The following is a 22447-nucleotide window of genomic DNA, read 5'->3' as shown; positions in this document are numbered from 1 at the left end:
CCCCTTAATATTTCTTGCAGAGCCGGTTTGATGGTCACGTATTCTTTCAGTTTCTGCCTATCATGGAAATTCTTTCTCTTTCCTTCTATTCTGAATGACAGCCTTGCTGGATAAAGTATTCTTGGCTGCATGTTCTTCTCATTTAGTATCCTGAATATATTATGCCAGCCCTTTCTGGCCTGCCAGGTCTCTGTGGAGAGGTCTGCTATTAATCTGATATTTCTCCCCATATAAGTTAAGAGTCTCTTGTCTCGAGCTACTATAGAGTTTTCTCTTTATCTTTGAAATTTGCAAGTTTCACTATTAAATGTCAAGGTGTTGAATGTTTTTTATTGATTTTTTTTTGGTGATCCTATCTCTTGGATCTGAATGCTGTTTCTTTCCCCAGATTTGGGAAGTTCTCAGCTATGAATTGTTCAAATATACTTTGTAGTCCCCTCTCTCTCTCTCTCAGTGTCTTCTGGAATTCCAATTAGACATATATTCTTTTTTTTTTTTTTAGACATATATTCTTCCTTCTCAGGCTATCATTTATTGCCCTATGCCTTTTCTCATGGGCTCTTAATTGTTTTACTCTTTTTTCCTCAGCTTCCTTCCTTATCATCTACTTGTCTTCTATGTCACTAACTCTCTTTTCCACCTCATTAACCCTAGCAGTTAGAACATCCAGTTTGGATTGCATCTCATTTAATCTGTTTTTAATTTCGGCCTGATTAGATCTCAATTCTGCAGTAATGAAGCCTGTAGAGTCCTTTACGCTTTTCCCAGAGCCCAGTAGCTTTATAATTGTACTTCTGAATTGAATTTCTGACATCAAATTGAAATCCAAATTCTGTAACTCTGTGGCAGTGAGTATTGTTTCCAGTTCTTTCTTTGGTCATGAATTCTTCCTTCTAGTCATTTTGTCCAGCGCAGTGGGGCTATATGAGCAGGCTGAGTCAAGAATATCAACCACAACTGAAGTAAAATATAGCTAGATGATTCTGAAGAGGTCAGAGACCAGAAAATAAAAGAAAAAGAAGAACAGAAGAAAATAAAATGACCACTAAAAAGAAAAGCGATTTTTAAAACAAAGTTGTAAGAAAAATAAAAAGCCAGAAACCAAAAACAAAGAAGAAGAAAAAAGAAAAAAAAGAAGTAAAGAGGAAAAAGAAAAAAAGGGGGGGGTATGGTGGTGGTGAGGAGGTGGTAGTAGAGAGAGAATGTAGTCTATCTGAGGGGTCCTAGAGGGTGATCCTCTTGGTTGTGAGTGTATTTTGTTTTGTATGTTAGATTGACCATCGTCAATCCCTAATTTATAATAAACCAGCAATACTTATATAAAACCCCAACATTGACCACAAAAACAGAAACAAGATAAAAGAGGGGGGCAGAATGGAAAGGAAGAGAGAATATAATCTCACAGAATGAACCAACACAGTATTTCACTTGGTTCTGGGTGTATGTTGGTCGTGTTTTAGAAGGTACTAACGTCCACCATTGTAAAACAAGGCAGAAAAAACAAAAAACAAATACCCATACCTTGTATATCACCAAAATTAAATTGAATACGTTGGAGGGAATCCAGAAGTGAAAAATATATCTAAGACTTGTAATTATAGAAATATGAAAGTCAAAAAAGGAAAAAACTAAAAATGAAGAGCTGATAAAATATTGTAGTTAAGGTGGGAAAAGAGAAAATATTGGAAAGTTTTAGTCTGACATAAAAACGAGTCATGATGGAAAAAGAAAAAGAAAGACCCTCTAGAATCTGTATACTATTTTCCCTCAGTCCTGGAGCTTTCCAGTGCTGCTTGGTCAATAAACTTGCTCTTCCTTTGTTCTTCCAGCAGTTCTTCTGTGGGAGGGGTCTGCTGTGCTGATTCTCAGGTGTCTGTGCCTGGGTGGAGATGTCCCGCCCCTGCCAGGAGTGGTGCTCAGTGTGAGCAGTTTGTCCTGTGAGGCCTTTGTTCCCTAGAGGCTCTGCCTCTCCCTGGCACAAGGTGAAACAAGTTGAAAAACAACAATGGCGGTGGCCCGATTTCCAGCTCTGGAGTTGAACTTCCTGCAAGTAACTAACCACAGTCTCCCAGTCCACACTGGCCTACATGTTTCTGGGGGCAGGCACAGATGCACTGATCTGCACAGCTTGTGAGGTGCCCAGCAGCAGGAGAGTTCTTGCTTTTCTGTGCTCTCCCCACTTCCACCTGTCCCAGGGGAAATGAAGGATCACTTGCATTGTCGTCCTCTTGGGCACCCTGGGATCCAGGGCCCTGTGCCTCTGGACCCGTGCTCCCGGGGACCACGTCTCCTGAAGGGAACGTGACACAGCCACCTCCGCCTGGAGCTGGCCTGCCTAACTGACTGGCTTCTCCCAAATGCCCCAGAGGGCTGTGGCGCTCCAGCCCTATACAGTATTGGATGTGGTTTTTGGTGAGATTTCCTGCAGGCGCCCCTCCTCTTATAGTGACTCCAGGAGTCTTGAGGCTTCACTGCCCCTCCCGCGATTCTGCCCAATTTCCCTGCTAAACACTTTACCATCGGGGGAAACTCTGGCACGGATTTTTAAAGTTCCCACTTCCCCAGGGCTGTGCTTTCTTGCCTCAGAGGCTTTTCCTGCTCTGCTTTAGCCCAGCTAGTCATGATTCCCCTCCCCCACTTTATTCTTTTTTACTTTATTTTTTTGCCTTCCTACCTTGTTAGAAGTGAAAATTTTTGTCTCTGTAGCATTCCAGCTGTTCTCTCTTTAAATCTCAGACTGAGGGACACCTGAGTGGCTTAGTGGTTTAGCATCTGCTTTCGGCTCAGGGTGTGATCCTTGAGTCCCAGGATCGAGTCCCACATTGGGATCCCTGCATGGAGTCTGCTTCTCCCTCTGCGTATGTCTCTGCTTATCTCTCTCTCTCTGTATATCTCATGAATAAATACATAAAATATTTTAAAAATCTCAGATTGAATTTGTAGGTGTTCAGGATGTTTTGAAAATTATCTAGTTAAGTTTGTGGGACCAGGTGAGTTGAGGACCCCTGTTCTTCCAGCATCTTGCCCCTCCCTCCCTATTATTATAGTCTTTAGTTTAAAACCTAATTTGTATGATGTAAGGATTTCCATGCCAGCTTTCTTTCTATGTCCATTAGCATGATAAATAGTTTTCCACCTTCTAACTTTAAATCTGGAGGTGTCTTTGGGTCTAAAATCAGGCTCTTGAGAGAGCATATTGATGGGTCTTGCTTTTTTATCTGATTTGATACCCTGTGTCTTTTGATTAGGGTATTTAGCCTGCTTACACTCAGTAACTATTGAAAGATAGGAATTTAGTGTCATTGTATTACCTGTAAAGTCACTGTTTCTGTATGTTGACTCTGTTACTTTCTGATCTACATTTCTTTGGGGCTCTCTCTTTACTTAAAGGATCCCTTTTAATATTTCTTGTAGGGCTTGTTTTGTGATCACCATTTCTTTTAGTTTCTGTTTGTCTTGGAAACTTTTTATCTCTCCTTCTATTTTGAATGAGATCCTCGCTGGAAAAAGTATTCTTGGCTGCATATTTTTCTCATTTAGTACCCTGAATATATCATGCTAGTCCTTTTTGACATGCCAGGTTTCTGTGGAGAGGTCTGCTGCAAGTCTAATGCTTCTACCGTTGTAGGTTACAAACTTCTTGTCCTGAACTGCTTTCAGGATTTTCTCTTTGTTTCACTGTTACATGTTGGGGTGTTGACCTATTTTTATTTATTTTGAGAGGGGTTCTCTGTGCCTCTTAGACTTGGATGCCTCTTTCCTTCCTGAGATTAGGGAAATTCTCTGCTATAATATGCTCCAATATACCTTCTAACCCCTCTCTCTCTTTCTTCTTCTGGGATCCCAATTATTCTAATACTGTTTTGCTTAATGGTATCACTTATGTCTCCAGTTCTCCCCTGGTGATCCAGCAGTTGTTTATCTCTCTTTTTCTCACCTTCTTTATTCTCCATCATTTTGTCCTCAGGATCCCTAATTTTCTCTTCTGCCTCATTTATCCTAGCAGTTAGAGTCTCCATTTTTGATTGCATCTCATTAACAGCCTTTTTGATTTCAACTTGACTCGATTTTAGATCTTTGATTTCTCCAGATTGGAAATCTCTCGTGTCTTCTATGCTTTTTTTCAAGCCCTGCTAGTATCTTTATAATCGTCATTCTGAACACTAGTTCTGACATCTTACTTATGTCCATACTGATTAGGTCGCTGGCAGTCAGTACTGCTTCTTGTTCTCTTTTTTGAGGTGAGTTTTTCCATCTTGTCATTCTACCCAGAGAAGAATAGATGGATGAGCAAATAAAATACTAAAATGGCAACAATAATCCCAGAGAAATATACACTAAACAAATCAGAAGAGACCTAAAACCAAAGAGAGAGAGAGAGAGAGAGAGAGAGAGAGAGAATATACTCAAACAGGTGAATGAAATAGAGCAATACACTGGTTCTTGTGTGTATTTTGGTCCATTTGTTAGAAACTAGATCCCAAAATGGTAACAAAACATTATGTATAAAAAATAAAATACAATGAAAGGATAGAATGTAATTGTAAAATGAAAATTAAAAGACAACAACAAAAAGAAGAAATATAAACAGAAAGGTGAACAGAACAGAGCTATACACTATATACTGAGTGTATTTTGGTCAGTTTATTAGATGAAACTACATCTCAAAATTCTAAGGAAAGAAAACATATACACAAAACTAAAATTAAATGCATTGAAGGGATAGAATGTAATTAAAGATGAAAATTAAAAAAATTTTTAACAAAACAGGAAAAAAAGAAAAAAACAAAATAAAACAAAACAAAAAGTGAATATGATCAGACAGCTTGAAGAGAATAGAGCCATACACTAGATTCTGGGTGTATTTTGGTCTGCTGGAAGAAACTGCATCCCAAAATTTTAAAGAAAAATTTATATATATACAAGATGAAGTTAAATACAATGAAAGGGTAGAATGAAACTGTAAAAATGAAAATTAGAAAAGATTTTTAAAAAAAAGTTGACAAAATACGAAATTGGTTGAAAAAGAGAAAAAAAAACAAAAACCAAAAGACTAAAGAATCATAGGGAGAAAAACAACCACCATGAATTTTGTGTGCTGTATTCCCCTAGCACTGGAGTTTTGCAGTTTCAGTGATAAGTAATCTTGATCCTGGCTGGATGTCCTTGCTGAGCCCTCTGGGGAAGGAGCCAGCTGCGCTGATTCTTAGGTGTCTTTGCCCTGCCTGGGCAGAACTGCACTGGTCTTTGGCGGGGTAGGCTGGGGGCGGGTAGGCTAAGCAGTCTGTACTGGATTGTTCTAGGTGGCTTTTGTTCCCTGAAGCCTTTCCGCATCACTTTAGAGGATGAGAGTGAAAATGGTGGCCTTCCGTTCTCCAGCTCCAGAGGCGAAAGCTTGGGGCCCCACTTCTCAGTGCACTCTCAGGGAAAAGCAGTCCATCACTCCTGTCTTCCTGTCCCGATGGTAATCCGTGCTCACCCAGCCTGTGACCCAGCGTTTCTATCTCAGGCACATGACCCCACTTCGAGTCCCTAAACACCCCAGCCCAGACTCCTACAGTGTGCAGGTGCATGTCGCGGGGTCCATTGCTGAGCCCCTGCTCGGGGAGTGGACTGACCATGCTGCTGTTGGAGGCTTGTGGCCACTCCTAGCTGAAAGCCCACTGGTGGGCTCGCTGATTGCAGCCGGTTTCCTGCTCCGATGCCTGGGAACTCTGCTGTACTCAGGCACCCCCCAGAGATCCTGAGACCATAGCATTCTACCGCGCCTGGCCACCTGAACGTCCTTCAGGCAGGGATGTCCCTTACCGGAGCAGATTTCTAAAAGTTCCGATTTTGCCCTTTGCTGCTACATAACTTTCAGTAGCGGCTACCAGAGGCTCTCCCCCACCCCCATGGTTTATCTTCCCATAGATCCTCTCCGATTCACTTCTCCGCACCTCCTATCTTGCAGAATGGAGTCACTTTTCTATTTGTAGAGTTTCAGCTGTTCTTTTCTTAGATCTCTTTAGTTCGCAGGTGTTCAGCATGATTTAATAAATGCCGAGCTGAATTCCTGGGACCAGACGAAACTAAGGTCTCCTCCTCCTCCACCATCTTGAACTCCATCTCTTTATTTTTATATTTTTAAAGAAAGCTCTACACCTAAACTCAGGACCCTGAGGTCAAAAGCTGCCTGCTCTATCAACTGAACCAACCAGGAGACTCTCCACAGAATACTTTGAAATATCAGATTTTATGCTTCAGTTTTTTGTTAGTTTACCTCCAATGAGAAGCTTTGTTCACACAAACATGTAAAAGCATTTTTTCTCAACCACTGAAAAATAATAAGAGGGCACCTGGGTGGTTCAGTGGTTGAGCATCTGTCTTTGGTTGAGGTAGTGATCCCGGGGTCCTGGAATCGAGTCCTGCATTGGGCTCCCCACAGGAAGCCTGCTTCTCCCTCTGCCTATGTCTCTGTCTCTTTCTCTGTGTCTTCCATGAATAAATACATAAAATCTTTTTTTAAAAGTTGAAATTATATTTATAGAATCTAAAAATGTATCCTTTAATGGACAAATATAATATAAAAAATTTTGTGATAATGCAAATTGTTTTCTGATTCATTTGAACTTTCTCATATCAATTATTTCAAAGTAATGATGAAGACTTAATTTATATAACATGTGTGTGTTGTTAGAGCCATGTAGCAAGCTACTAAAAGGGCACATTAGCTGCAGAGGGATAGAAGTAGATTGTTTTATGTGAAGATAGAGATTTGGGGCTGAGCCATCGGTCCCCTCAATCCCTGAGCACACATTGGGTTACACACTATGCTCCTTGGACATCTGGAACACGAACTTCTCCAGCAGCTCCGTGGTCCTTCATCCTTGGTGGAAAGTGGTGCTTGTGGTATATGGCTTCTGAAATGGGAGCCCATGTGGTAGATCATCTTGGCAATGTAGGGAAGTGAGTGTCTGATGACATTTGATGTGCTTGCCACCTGTGCAGAACAAGGGACATGCCATAAGATCCTATACTCCTCTGAGCCTCCTTCTGGGAAGCCCTGGAATACATGCTGTCAGCTGTGTGACCTCATCTGGCCACAATGAAAGAAAGATGAGAGGATCAGTATTTTTGGTGCCCCTCTCATCCATTCACATCTTGCCAATGGCCAGTAGGTGAGGATTCTTGAGTTAGGGAATTCCCAGATTTCAAGGGAGATGTTAATTATTCCCTAGTAATGATAGTTGGAAAAAGATTCAGTGATCAAGCACATTTGGGAAATGCTGTGGTAAAGTGAACAGGTGTCTTCACTGTAGAACATCCTGAAGACTTTAATGTAGGAGTATACATTGCACATCTCCAGAAGACTTGCAGTATTCAAGGTTGCCCAGAAATGTTGCTCATTGGAGTCTTTTATTGCGAAGCATCTTGTAGATTGGGTGTGAAACAGAGTGCACTATAGAAAATGTAGAAAATATTTTAACGAGGGTGTTAAAAGCTAGTTTCTGTTCTTTTTTTTAAAAGATTTTATTTATTTATTTTATGATAGATGGAGACAGAGAGAGAGAGAGGCAGAGAGAGGCAGAGACACAGGCAGAGGGAGGCAGACTCCATGCCGGGAGCCCGACGCGGGACTCGATCCCGGGACTCCAGGATCGCACCCTGGGCGAAAGGCAGGAGCCACCCCGCTGAGCTACCCAGGGATCCCCAGTTTCTGTTCTTAATATATAAAGTTAGGTGGAAGAATGGAAGGATGCTGCCTTCAGTTGGAAATGATACCTTTTTTGGAACACAATCAGCACGAGGTTTGCTGCTCAAAGACTGGCACTTGAATGTATTAAGTAGTAATGATGTTTTTAAAAACCAAAAAGGATCATTACCACTTCATGCCTTAAAGTTGCTTTGGTAGTTGGTCAGGGCCATAAGTCATGAAGAGTGAATAAAAAGTATAAATTTTGGAAGGAAAGACAAAATGCATTATCAGAAGATATAAATTAATCAACTGAAAAAAGATTATACTTAATAAATAGTTTCAGGAAATAGATGCATATGACATAAATAGCATCAATAAAACACTCAAAATTGACCCAGACTGCCAGAAATAACAGAATTTTTAAAAAAATTCCCTCACAATATCTTTTATATGTATTGTATCTATGTGTATCATAAAATACTCAAGCATAGCCTTCTTGGAGAGTTGTATATGACTCATGTGAGGAAAGCCATAACGTGCAATATTTAATTTAGAGATATAAAAAGGGGTGTATATCTAACATGTATCTCCTAGACGTGAAGACTACATATTTTAAAATGTTAATTCCTTTTTAATGTATAGCTTCCTTACGATAGTAAATAACTCCCAATGGTATTTACTGAAATTTCTAAATTTTATTTGAATTTATGAATTTCTTTTGGAAGAATAACCTGGTGAAAATATTAATGAACATTCCTAAAAAGAAGGCCAATATAGTGGCAACAAGTAAAATAGTATGATAATAGCATAAGACTAGAAATGCAAATCAGAATGGAATCAGAATAGCTAGTCAATAGAAGTAATCTCCATCAAATAAGACACTAGATCGTATCATAAAGTAGGAGGAAATAAATCAAATGCTTAGTGAATTAGAAATTACTAAACTAAGATTAGAAGTTAGTTTGTCACTTTGAATCTGGTCAAAATAAATTTCATACATATGAAAGAGTAAAATGTATTTTTAAACTGTAGAAAAAAATAGAATTGACTATTTACCAAATCTCCAGAAAAAGGATGATTTTCTCCCTCCCTTTCCCTTTCCCTTTCCCTTTCCCTTTCCCTTTCCCTTTCCCTTTCCCTTTCCCTTTCCCTTTCCCTTTCCCTTCCTTTCCTTTCCTTTCTTCCTAAATGTAATGTTTTCTTCACACCTGCTGAATTGCCTTTCTTACACATGGGTGTGCATGTATGCTTTATTTTAGGCCCAGATTAAAGGTTAGAATAATTCCCCTCCAAAGAATTTTTGGTTAGCGTGAAAGTCATTTGTACTTGATTTAGGGATGTGACACCAGTACAATATAGATCAGATTTTATAATAGAACTTTCTGTCCAGTTTTGAGGTAGGCTGCCTGTGTGGAGTTCGCTATCTTGCAGAGCTCAGCAGACAAAGGCTGGAGAACCACATATCATGCATGTTGTAGGAAGTATTTACAACTCCAGGCAAGAGTTGTATCGAGCCTCCATTATTCTTCCTAAGCTTCTAACCCAGGAATAGCCAGATAGAAGAGATACATAGGGCGGAGGTATGAGGATAAGGGTGCGCAGCTTCCATGTCTTCTTTAGGTGGGTCTACTGTCTAAGGACCTCCACATGTTCACCAAACCTGGAAGCTCCTCAAAGGATAAATTTCTTCTTCTTTTTTTTTTTTTTAATTTTATTTATACATGATAGACACAGACAGAGAGGCAGAGACAGAAGCAGAGAGAAAAGCAGGCTCCATGCAGGGAGCCTGACAAGGGACTCAATCCCTGGACCGTAGGATCACTCCCTGGGCCAAAGGTAGGCATTTAACCGCTGAGCCACCAGGCGTCCCATAAATTTCAGAAATATAAAGGATATGAGGAAAACTCATCTGATGTGACTACCTGCAAATAAAAGAAGATATACTTTTTAAATGACTTTAAAATTAAATGCCATGATAAAAACCATCAACGAAGTAGGTTCAGAGGGAACGTATCTCTATATAATAAAGAACATCTATGAAAAACCCACAGCTAATATCCAAAACGGGGAAAAACTCAGTGCTTTTCCTCTGTGGTCAGGAACAAGAAAGGGATGTTCACTCTCACCACTATTATTTAACATAGAACTGGAAGTCCTAGCTACAGCAGACAACAAAAAGAAATAAATGGCATCTAAAATCAGAAAGGAAGAAGTAAAACTTTTACTATTTGCAGATGACAGGATACTTTATATAGAAAACCTAAATGACTCCACCAAAAAACTGCTAGAACTGATACATGAAATCAGTAAAGTCACAGGATACAAAATCAATGTACAGAAATCTGTTGCATTTTTATACACTAATAATGAAGCAGCAGAAAGAAATTAAGAAAACAATCCCAGGGATCCCTGGGTGGTGCAGCGGTTTGGCGCCTGCCTTTGGCCCAGGGCGTGATCCTGGGGACCCGGGATCGAATCCCACATCGGGCTCCCGGTGCATGGAGCCTGCTTCTCCCTCTGCCTGTGTCTCTGCCTCTCTCTCTCTCTCTGTGTGACTATCATAAATAAATTTAAAAAAAATTAAAAAAAAAAGAAAACAATCCTATTTACAAATGCACAAAAATAATAAGATACCTAGGAATAAACCTAACCAATGAGGTGAAAGACCTGTATTCTGAAAACTATAAAATACCGATGAAAGATTTCTCCAAAGAAGACCTACACATGGCCAACAAACACATGAAAAAATGCTCCATATCACTTGCCATCAAGGAAATACAAATCAAAACCACAATGAGATACCACTTCACACCAGTGAGAATGGCTAAACAAGACAGGAAACGACAAATGTTGGAGAGGATGTGGAATAAGGTGAACCCTCTTGCACTGTTGGTGGGAGTGCAAGCTGGTGCAGCCACTCTGGAAAACAATGTGGAGGTTCCTCAAGAAGTTAAAAATAGAGCTACCCTACAACCCAGCAATTGCACTACTGGGTATTTAACCCGAAGATACAGAAACAGTGAAACGCCAGGACACCTACACCCCAATGTTCATAGCAGCAATGTCCGCAATAGCCAAACTGTGGAAGGAGCCACGATGTCCTTTGATAGATGAGTGGATAAAGAAGATGTGGTCTATATATACAATGGAATATTACTCAGCCATCAGAAAGGATGAATACCCACCATTTGCTTTGACGTGGTTGGAACTGGAGGGTATTATGCTGAGTGAGGTAAGTCAATCAGAGAAGGACAATCATCATCTGGTTTCACTCATATGTGGAATATGAGAAATAGTGAAAGGGACCATAAGGGAAAGGAGGGAAGCTGAGTGGGGAAAAATTAGAGAGGAAGACAACCATGAGAGACTCTTAACTCTGGGAAACAAAGCATGCAGAAGGAGAGGAGTGGGGGGATAGGGTGACTGGATGATGGGCACTAAGGAGGGATGAGCACTGGATGTTATATTATACAATATTTTGGTAAATTGAATGCAAATAAAATATTTTTTTAAAAAACTGCAAAAAAAAAAAAAACACTGATGAAAGAAACTGAAGATGATACAGAGAAATGGAAAGACATCCCATGTCCATGCATTGGAAGTACAAATATTGTGAAAATGTCTGTACTACCCAAAGCAATCTCCACATTTAATGCAATCCTTATAAAAATACCAACAACATTTTTTTTCACAGAGCTAGAACAAACAAACCTAAAATTTGTGTGGAACCACAAAAGACATTGAATAGCCAAAGGAATCTTGGAAAGGAAAAGCAAAGCTGGAGGCATCACAATTCTGGACTTCAAGTTACATTACAAAGCTGTAGTGATCAAAACAGTATGGTACGGGGACAAAAACAGACACATAATCAATGGGACAGAATGGAAAACCCAAGAATGAACCTACAACTGTATGGTCAAGTAATCTTCGACAAAGCAGGAAAGAATATCCAATGAGAAAAAGAAAAATGGTGTTGGGAAACTGGACAGCAGCCTGCAGAGGAATGAAACTGGACCCCTTTCTTACACCAACAAAAGTAAATTTGAAATGGCTAAAAGACCTAAATGTGAGATCTGAAACCATAAACATCCTAGAGGAGAACATAGGTAGTAACCTCTTTGACATTGGCTGTAGCAACTTCTTTCTACATATGTCTTCTGAGGCAAGGAAAACAAAAGCAAAAATAAGCTATTCAGACTTCATGAAAATAAAAAGCTGCTGCACAGTGAAGGAAACAATCAACCAAACTAAAAGCCAGTCTTTGGAGTGGGAGAAGATATTTGCAAATGACACGTCTGATAAAAGGTTAGTATCCAAAATATATAAACAGCTTATAAAAGTCAACATGCAAAACACAAATAATCCAATTTAAAAATGGGCAGAAGACACGAATAGATATTTTTCCAAAGAAGATCTGAAGATGGCCAACAGACACGTGAAAAGATGCTCAAAATCACTGATCAGAGAAATACAAATAAAAACCACAATGAAATATTACCTCACACCTGTCAAAATGGGTAAAATCAAGAACACAAGAAACAGTGGGTGTTTGCAAAGATGTGGAGAAAGGGGAATGCTTTTGCACTGTTGGTGGGAATGCAAGCTGGTGCAGCCACTCTGGAAGACAGTATGGAGATTCCTTGAAAGGTTAAAAATAGGACTACCCTATAATCCAGCAATCGCGCTACTAGGTATTTACCTAAAGAATACAAAAATACTGTGCTCGCTTTGGCAGCACATATATAAAAATATTAATTTAAAGGGATACATGCACTCTGCTGTTTATAGCAGCATCATCTACGATACCCAAATCATGGAAACAGCCCAAGGGTCCATTCACTGATGAATGGATAGAGAAGATGTGGTATGTATATACAATGGAATATTACTCAGCCATAAAGGAGAATGAAATCTTGCCATTTGCACCAACATGGTGGAGCTAGAGAGTATTATGCTAAATGAAATAAGTCAGTCAGAGAAAGACAAATACCATATGATTTTACTCTTATGTGGAATTTAAGAGCCAAAACAAACAAGCATTGGGAAAATAAAAAAAGAGAGACAAATGAGAAACAGATTCTTAACTATAGAGAATGCACCGCTAGTTACTAGAGTGTAGTTGGGAGGGTGAGATGGGTGAAATAAGTGATGAGGATTAAGGAGTGTAGTTGTGATGAGCAGTGGTTGATGTATGGAAGTGTTGAATCACTATATTGTACACTTGAAACTATACACTGCATGTTAACTAACTGGAATTTGAAAACTTAAGAAATAAATGAAATGACCTTAAATTTTAAAAGCAGACACCAACTTTGTGCATTGGCAGTGTTATACCCAGTGAGACTTTCCAACTGCTTGCAACCTCGTTCCTGCCACCATTAGTCTCCTTCTAGAATATTGCAATAACGTCCTGACTGATCTCTCCTTCGTCCCTTTTCAGTATATTCTTAACATTATAGCCGAAGTGAATATAAGCCAGGCCATGTCATGGCACTGCTTAGAACTCTCCAGTGATTCATCATTTCACTTAAAGTAAAAGACAAAGCCCTTAAAGGAGTATACAGAGACCATATAAATTCTGTCCTCCACCCCCAAACTCACACCTTTCTGACCTTATTTCCTACCATTCTGCCTCTGCTGTTCTATTTGCCTAAAAACTCCTCCTGTAGGTTATTCATAAGACTGGCTCTTTCCCCTATGCAGATGTCACTTTGTCACTAAGGAGGCCTTCTGAAACCACCACCTCATGCCACATGCTTTGTGCCTCTTCGCTGCTTTTTTTTTCCAGCACATTTGACTTACAGTCTATTTTTGCCAAATATATATAAACTTCTATATCTCCCCCAATAAAAACTCTGTGGAGGTAGGCAATTCTGTCAAGGAACTTTTGTTTCTTGCTGTAGTGTTTGCACTCAGAATAGTGTCTAGCACATAGTAGAGACTCAATAACTGTTTATTAAATAAATAACTTTTAAATTAAATTGTTTCTTATAAGTAAATCTTGGTCTCAAGACTGGTTTGAAAGCTCTTTGAGAGAGTGTCATATGTCGCTTTTGCATGCTGCACAACCCCCAACTTCAGACCTCCTCAAACACACAATAAAGTCAAGCAGACGGGCACATGAGTGAGCCACAGTCTGTATCCTTAGTGCCAGATTTCTTCTGCGTCTTGGGCTGGGACTCTGCCCAGACTACTTGACACAGAACGTAGGCTGTATTGGAAGTGTTTTTTGTGTTGATCTGCATGGTGGCCCTATGACTATATATACACATAAACCCATGACGCTGTGTACTCAAGAGTAGTGCACCTCTTTTACTGTCTTGTATGCGTCTCATGCCTTAGAAAACAAGAGTCTGTCCATTCCTTGACATCTCTAGAGGAAGCTAAGCATGCTACATGATGCTAAGATTGGGAAAGTGTTCCACATGCTCTTCCTCATTGAGAATTTCTAGCTTAGTAGTTGAAATTTTTGTTTGACATTCAAAAGTAAAGTTTTATTAAAATGATTTTTATTTACTTTATCTTTTACAGATTTAGTGGTAGCGGAATTTCACAAAAAAATCAAAGACGCTTTTGAAGTGTTTGACCACGAGGCGAATAATACAGTGGATGTGAGGTTTGGCAATATTTTCTTTGCTCTAACTCTAAATTACTGATACAACTCATATGATAGAAAGGGGCTCTTGTTTTTTTTTTTTTTTTCTTTTCCAGTCCTTGGATTTATTATACTACTTATTTATTTATTTGAGAGAGAGTGCATATGTGGGCATGTGAGTGGGGGGAGGAGCAGAGGGAGAGAACCTTCAAGAAGACTTCCTGCTTGAGTGTGGTGCCTGAAATGGGGCTGGATCTCTGGACCCATGAGATCATGACCTGAGCTGAAATCAAGAGCTGGACACTTAACCCACTGAACCACCCAGGTGCCCCTTATTGTGCTATTTAAATGTTTTATTTTCCTGTGCTCTGTAAAAGGTCTTCACTAACTAATGCTTCATCAATTCTGTTTTTTATTCTTTATAGTCTGGTGAAAGGAGTATCCACATTGCCTATTTCAACCTTCAGACTCTAAATTCTGTGGGGTAGGTGAGCTCTACTGTAGCTAGATATATAGTTGGTGCTCAATAAATAATTGTTGAGTGAATGAGCAGAATTTGCTTTTATTTTTATTTTATTTTATTTTTTAAAGATTTATTTATTCATGAGAGACAGAGAAAGAGAGAGGCAGAGACATAGGCAAAGGGAGAAGCAGTGTCCTCTCAGGGAGCCCAAATCAGGACTTGATCCCGGGTCCTGGGATCAGGCCCTGAGCTGAAGGCAGATGCTCAACCGCTGAGCCACCCAGGCATCCCCATGATTTGCTTTTAAAATAAATATGTACGGGATGCCTGGGTGGTATAATCAGTGAAGCCTTGAACTCTTGGTTTTGGCTCAGGTTGTGATCTCAGGGTTGTGAGATTGAACCTTGTGTTGGGCTCTGCAGTCAGTGTGGAGTCTGCTTGGGATTCTCTTCTTCTCCCTCTGCCCTTCTCGCTTGTGCTCTCTCTCTCCCAAGTAAATCAATAAATCTTTAAAAAATAAAATAAAATGAGTAAGTATATATTATCAAGCCATGACTTAGAAAGATTAATAATGCTTAAATGATGATACACTCTGAAGTAAAAGAACAAAAAGAACCCAAATGAAAGAACATAAACAGATGAGAGAGAGACATCAATACTGGTAGATCAGGAATGGAACAAAGGACACAGAATAGTTTGAGACCAGAGAGAAAAAGAAAAAGGCAGAGGAGACTATCCAGGAGGACAAGAAAAGTTGTAGGATCCATGCCCCATCCATCACGGAGAAGCCATGAAACTCTTCTCCCAGGAGACCAGGCTAAATGAGGAACATTTAGTGGACTTACTGACTCAAAACTCAGAATCTAGTACCCAGAGGCCAGCAAAGCTGTGGGCAGTGACAAAAGCAGAATTAGAAAGAAACTGCTTGATGCTTATAGGCGGATACTTGTCAAGAGCCCAAGTGCTACACTTGAGCCAAGCTGGAGGAGCACTATACCGATTGTATTTTATTTGGGACAGATTGTCACTATATGTATCATTTAGTTTTCTACACCTGCAGGCACAAGGTATGATTGTAGGAGAGGGTACTGAGGGATGCAGGCCAATTCATTACTCTATAGCAGCACCTTATGAAGTTTTGTTTTCTATCTCATCCATGTTTATGGGCCTCACAGCAAGGGATAAGGTTGGAAATTATGTTCCAGAACCCCCCCCCCCCCCCCCCCCCAGTCACCTCGTGTGTGCCTTGGCTCAGCTATTGCCAAGGAAGTGTGCGGGCCACATGCTGGGCTGCAGCCCTGCCAGGGCTCTAGGGGCTTGGGGCACGTTGCAGGCTTGAGTGAGTGACCCTTGATTGTGAGTATCCTAGGAGGAAAATGAGCGGGTAGGGTGGTGTTGGCAGTGATAGGGTTTGGGATGGGGTGGGGAGCATGCAATATGCATGACCAAATCTCTGACCAAATTCCTGAATGGCCTTTCCCCCAGACCCCTTGGCTGAAGCTGCAGGGTTCTCCTGGGAGTAGGGGAGAGAAGGATTGTTAGGGAGGTCAGGGAAAGCCAGAGACCAGGAGAGCTTTGTGAGAGACAACGAGAGAAGAGAAGAGAAACCGGTATTTACTCAAGGCATGCTGGCTGACAAACCAACTGTGGTTGGGTGCAGGGGCCTCATGGACATGACCTCATCTTACCCTTTGTATTTGTGTGGTAAGAATTGGCATCTCCAGTTTCTGGAGACAAAGAAAAGGGAAATAGTTTGCTCAAGGTCATATCTGGGTTATAAAATTCTAAGTCTTTAGCTGTGCTCCATTGCCTGCTTAATCTCCTGCCTTTGGGCCTCCTGACAGAAGCAGTGAAAAGAAAAACTCCCAAATCTCTGAGAACATGATGCCAGATCTTTTTTTGGTAAAAGGGCTAATTCAGGAAAAAAAGACTTGCTTATGGGGATGCATCTTTTTCCCATTCAAAATTTAAAAATTTTACTGAGGCCCCAAGGGAAAGTGTATATTTTTACAACCTAGATTGTCTACTTTATTATATAAAGAGGGTTACCAAGAAAATTGGAATTATTTTTCACACTAAAATATCAATGCTATGCATATTCAAATAGTAGCAACAGGGATGGATGTAGCTTTCTAATCTTTGTTCCTTCTGTTAGTTTGTACAGCACTCTAAAGTTTATAATGAGTGTTCTCATGCAGTGGCATCATTACCATTTACTCTTTATATGACAGAGAAGCAAAATGACTTGCCCAAGAAGAAGGCACAAGGGGCTAGCAACAGAGTTGGAGCTCAGAGTAGTTCCTTCTGTTTGGGCAGCTATGCAGCAGCCCCAGACAGGCCCCAGGAACAAATGCGGTGATGAATGAGATGTGGTCCTGCCTTACCCAGCCTCAGCCAGCTCTTTCTTTGTAAAAACAGTTAATCTAGCTAGAATTTATTTTGGCACATGATTAAAAGTGAAGGTCTAAATATAGACTTTTTCCCCTCCCCAAATTGCCAAACAATTTATTTTATTGGCATCATGAATTGTCACACCTAGTTTGTAATATACTGCATTTTCTATAATTGAATCTAATTTGGGCTGATCTAATTTATTCTGATCCGTTGCTTTACCTTTGAGTCTTATGCTAGATCAGTCTAATACTAATTGCTGTAAGTGTGAAATAAACTATCTGATAGAACTAGGCTCTTTATTACTCTTCTTTTTAAATATTTTACTTAATTGAAAAAATTTTAATTAGAAAAAAACAAGACATGGAAACAACATACGTGTTCACTGATGGATAAATGGATAAAGAAGTTGTGGTATATATGTAATGGAATATTATTCAGCCATAAAAATGAGGAAATCCTGCCATTTGTGACAACATGGTTGAATCCTGAGGGAATTATGCAAAGTGAAATAAGCCAGAGAAAGACAAGTAGCATATGATTTCATGTATTTGTGGAATATAAATACAAACAAACAAAAAAACAAACTCAGAAAAAGAGATCAGACTTGTGGTTACTGGGCATGGAGGATAGTGGGCGGGGGGATTGAAGGAAACTCATTAAAAGTACAAACTTCTAGTTACAAGGTGAGTACTAGGGATGTAACGTGCAACATGATGACTGTAGCTAACACTGCTGTATGATTTATAGGGAAGCTGTAAAGAGAGTAAACCATAAGAGTTCTCATCACAGGATCTCTTTCTCTTCTTTCTTTGTTTCTTTGTTTCTTTCTTTGTTTCTTTCTTTCTTTCTTTCTTTCTTTCTTTCTTTCTTTCTTTCTTTCCTTCTTGTGTCTGTATAGGAAGATGGGTGTTAGTTGAACCTATTATGGTCATCATGTCCTAACATACATAAATCATACCGTCATGCTGTACACTTTAAACTTACACTCCATTGATACATGTCAATGTTTTTCTCAATAAAACTGGAAAAAAAATTGAGGGCAGAATTCTATGTAAAGAGTGGCGTAGAGAAGCATTGGACAAGAGTGAGAGTCTAGGACAGATAATGGCTTGGTTTGGGCAGGAGAGAGCTGTTCCTGGAGGTGCTCCCAGCACATTTGGCGGTGTCTCCCCTACCCTGTAGGTAATGGCACCGTTTTCCTTGTAGGACAGACCCGGGCCCCCTTACATATGAGTTTTGTGGTGGTTGCTCTCTCCTCCCTACCTCTGCACAATTTGAAAGGTCGAATTTGAAACTGTACCACTATGGAAAACATCATGAAATGGGTCCCTACTGCCTTCCCCCTGGCTCCAACAGGCAACCTTGAGGTCCTGGGCTCCACTCTTGACTTGGTCGAGTAATTTATTTTTCGCCTTCACCTCATAGGAAGGACTCTTTAAGGGGTCTGGGAAGTCAAAACTATTTTTATAATAAATCTAAGGCAGTATTTGCTATTTTCATTCTCATTTTTTTCACAAGTGTATATATTGGAGTTTCTGAAAAGCTACATGATGTGTGATATTGTGACAGATTGGATGCAGAATCAGATATGAGAATCTAGCTATTTTCTGTTAGGCCAGACATTACAGAGATTTGCAAACATATAGAATGGTGCCATTCTTCTAATTAAATTTGTTCTTGTTTGGAAAATATAATTATTTTTCATAAAGTTATGTTATTTACCTACATTTTTATGGCTTTATTTATGGTTATTTCTGAATGAAAGTTTTAAAATATTTTATTTTATTTTATTTATTTTTATTTTTATTTTTTTTTAAATATTTTAAAAAGATTTCTAAGTATTTTAAAATTTTTTGAGGTTTAATTTCTAATACGATAAATATAAATACAACTCACATAAGGAAAAGCTTTCTGAGGCTCTCTATCATTTTTAAGAATGCAAAAAGAGTTCTGAAACCCAAAAATATGAGAACCTCTGTTGTCAGTGGACATTTTTAAAGCTCTTAGGACAATGTTAACTCAGAACAAATTAGCTTGGGATTTAAAACTTAGAACAATATTAGGTGGTAGTAGTAGTAGTAGTAGTACATTTTATTTTCTTAAAGTAAATAATTTAGAATTGTTTTCCTCTATTTATTCTGGATTAGCATTATATTTAACAAACCTCTCCTAGGAATTTTTTAATGTATTTCTATACATTCTGTTTTGATCTTTTAAATTTTGAGATAGTGCATTTTCCTTGTTAAATGGGTTTTTTTTATTTTTATTATTATTATTATTATTTTTTTGTTATTTTTTTTTGTTAAATGGTTTTTGAAAGCTAGCACCTTGAAAAACATTTAGGCAAGTTTTTAATAACATTAATTGTGGGCATTTTAATTTTGCTTCATATAAAACCTAGAACATAATATATTTTGACTTACATACATTTTCCTGCTCTGTGTTGAGATTTCAATCAATAAGGCTGATTGAAAATCAAGTTTTTGAATAGATCATCTATAGATATGCGATAAAATTCTAAAGGTACAAAAAGTAGTCATGGGTACATCTTTTTTAAAAATATGTATTTATTTAATAGACAGAAAGCACAAGCAGGGAGGAGGGGCAGAAGGAAAGAGAGAAGCAGACTCCCCACGGAGCAGGGAGCCCAGTGCAGGGCTTGATCCCAGAACCCTGAGATCATGACCTGAGTTGAAACCAAGAGCCAGAAGCTTAACCAACTGAGCCACCCAAGTACCCCAACGCTATACAATAACTCCCCATTCCCTCCCTTCCATGTTCCTGGTAACCACTATTCTACTTCCTGTCTCTATGAGTTTGACTACTCCAGGTACCTCATATAAGAGACATCATACAACATTTACCCTTTTGTGTCTGGTATATTTCTTTTAGTGTAATGTCTTTGAGGTTCATCCACGTTCTGACATGTGTCAGAATTTCATTCCTTTTTTAAGGCTGAATAATACTCTACTGTATGTATATGGCACATTTTGTTTTTCCATCCCTCTGTGCATGGACATTTGGGTTGTTACCACCTTTTGGCTTTTTGAACAATATTGCTGTGAACATTGGTGCACAAATATTTGTTCAGGTCCCTGTTTTCAGTTCTTTCAGATGTATACCCAACAGTAGAAATGCTAGATCATATAGTAATTCTATGTTTAATTTTTTAAGAAACCACCATACTGTTTCCCACAGGAGCTGCATCATTTTACACTTTTACCAGCAAAGCACAAGGATTTCAATTTCTCTGTGTCCTTGTCAACACTTGTTATTCTCTGTTTTTCATTTTATCGTAATGGGTATAAAGTGGTATCTTGTTGTGGTTTTGATTTGCATTTGCCTAATGGGTAATGATGTTGAGCATATTTGCATATGTACATCTTCAGTGAAGAAATGTTGTTTAAGCCCTTTGCCCATTTAAAAATTATATTGTTTTTTTGATTTTATAGAATGTGGGTATATTTTTAACATAAGTGGTGAGAGACTAAACTCTTCTGCACTTTGCTTTTTTCACTTATCATAACTCAGTGATTATTCTTTATTAGTACATAAGAGCTTCTTCATTTCATTGTATGAGTGAAACATAATATACTGAATTAATCTCCTTTTGATGGGTATTTAGGTTGTTTCCAGGCTCTTGTTATACGAGTGCATGTTGCTGAGAATATCTCATTATGCATGTTATTTTGCAAAAGTGAGAATTTTTCTTTAGGATAGATTCTTGGATTTATATCAAAGTGCATGGATATTTTTCTAGAGGTTGCTATATTGACAACGTATTCTCTCATTTCATTATATGAGTGTGCCTGTTTTCCTACTCTCTCTCAAACAAAGTTAATTCCAAACTTGAGGATTTTTGCTAATGTGATACGTGAAAATTAGAAACTCAGAAATTTTCATTTCTCTAATGACATCTTTACGTCTGAAAGTTATTTGTATTTCCTTTTGTTTGAACTGGCATTTCATGGCTTTTCCCATTTTTTGTGGAATTATTTATCCTTATATATATTAAAGATCTTAACCATAGTGTGTGAAATGTATGCCATTTGTCTTTTGGCTGCTTTTACCTTCTGGTGTTCAGAAACTTAAAAAAAAAAGGTTAAATTATACACCATTTGAGTATGGGTTTGATTTTTGGAAACAAACAAAAGTCATCAGAGTAGCTTTAATAGAAAAAATTTAAGTTAGCCTGAATAAAACCAGTATGGTAAAAGACATTCCACAAGGAATGTCTCTAAGGTAAAGAAGTGAATTAATTTCTATGTAGCTGCTAAATTTAATTTGAATGTCACTCAAATCTGAATCAGAAACCAATCTAGTTTTTTGTAATATATGTTCTTTCATCTTTGACTCTAACAGAATCAAAGTATACTAGAAGTCCGCAGAGTCAATTGCTGGTTCTATCATTGATTTTTTTTTTTTACATTATTACAATATTAATGACTAAATTCTGTATGCTGTAATTTTCATTTGTTATTTTATAACTAGAAGTTCATATCTCTTAATCTCCTTTACCTATGCATACACCCTTCCTCCCACCTCCTATCTGGCAACCACCAATTCGTTCTCTGTATTTAAGAGTCTATTTGGTTTCTGTTTGTTCATTTGGTTTGCTTTTTAGATTCCATATATAAGTGAAATCATATGGTATATGTCTTTCTCTGTCTGACTCATCTCACTGAGCATAATACCCTCTAGGTCTATCCATGTTGTTGCAAAGGGCAAGATTTCATTCTTTTTTATGGCTAAGAAATGTTCCAGTGTGCGTGTGTGTGTGTGTGTGTGTGTGTGTGTATGTATGTGTATATCACATCTTCTCTATCCATTCATTTATTGATGGACACTTGGATTGTTATAAAAAATGCTGCAGTAAATATGGGGGTGCATATATATTTTTGAATTAGTGTTTTGTTTTCTTTGGATAAATACCCGGTAGTGAAATTGCTGGAACATATGGTGTTTCTATTTTTAAGTTTTTAAGGGTCTCCATTACTGTTTTCTGCAGGGGTTGCATCAATTTACATTCCTACCAACACTGCATGAGGGTTCCTATTTCTCCACTTCTTTGCCAACACTTACTATTTTTCGTCTCATTAAAATTAGCCATTTTGATTGGTGTGAGTTGGTATCTCATTGTGGTTTTGATTTGTATTTCCCTAAGCACCTTTTCATGTGCATGTTGACCATCTGTATGCCTTTGGGGAAGAATGTCTAGTCAGGTCCTCTGCCCATTTTAATTAGATTATCTGGGGGTTTTTGGGTGTTTCATTGTATAAATTCTTTATCTATTTTGGATATTAACCCCTTGTTGGAT

The 22447-nt window shown here is 38.6% G+C and overlaps 1 protein-coding gene across 1 annotated transcript in view; it reads left to right on the top strand.

Annotated features, from left to right (window-relative positions):
• EFCAB2 (EF-hand calcium binding domain 2) overlaps nt 1-22447 on the top strand; it is a 119183-nt gene that overhangs the window by 51033 nt on the left and 45703 nt on the right. Inside the window, exon 2 of the mRNA XM_072732823.1 lies at nt 14210-14294. Coding sequence (XP_072588924.1) covers nt 14210-14294 — 85 coding nt within the window. The remainder of the gene's footprint in view (nt 1-14209; nt 14295-22447) is intronic.

This window comes from Vulpes vulpes, chromosome 13, assembly GCF_048418805.1.
Source record: "Vulpes vulpes isolate BD-2025 chromosome 13, VulVul3, whole genome shotgun sequence".
NCBI lineage: Eukaryota > Metazoa > Chordata > Mammalia > Carnivora > Canidae > Vulpes > Vulpes vulpes.
The sequence above is the reverse complement of the archived record's forward strand: the minus strand, read 5'-3'. Positions and strand labels throughout refer to the sequence as shown.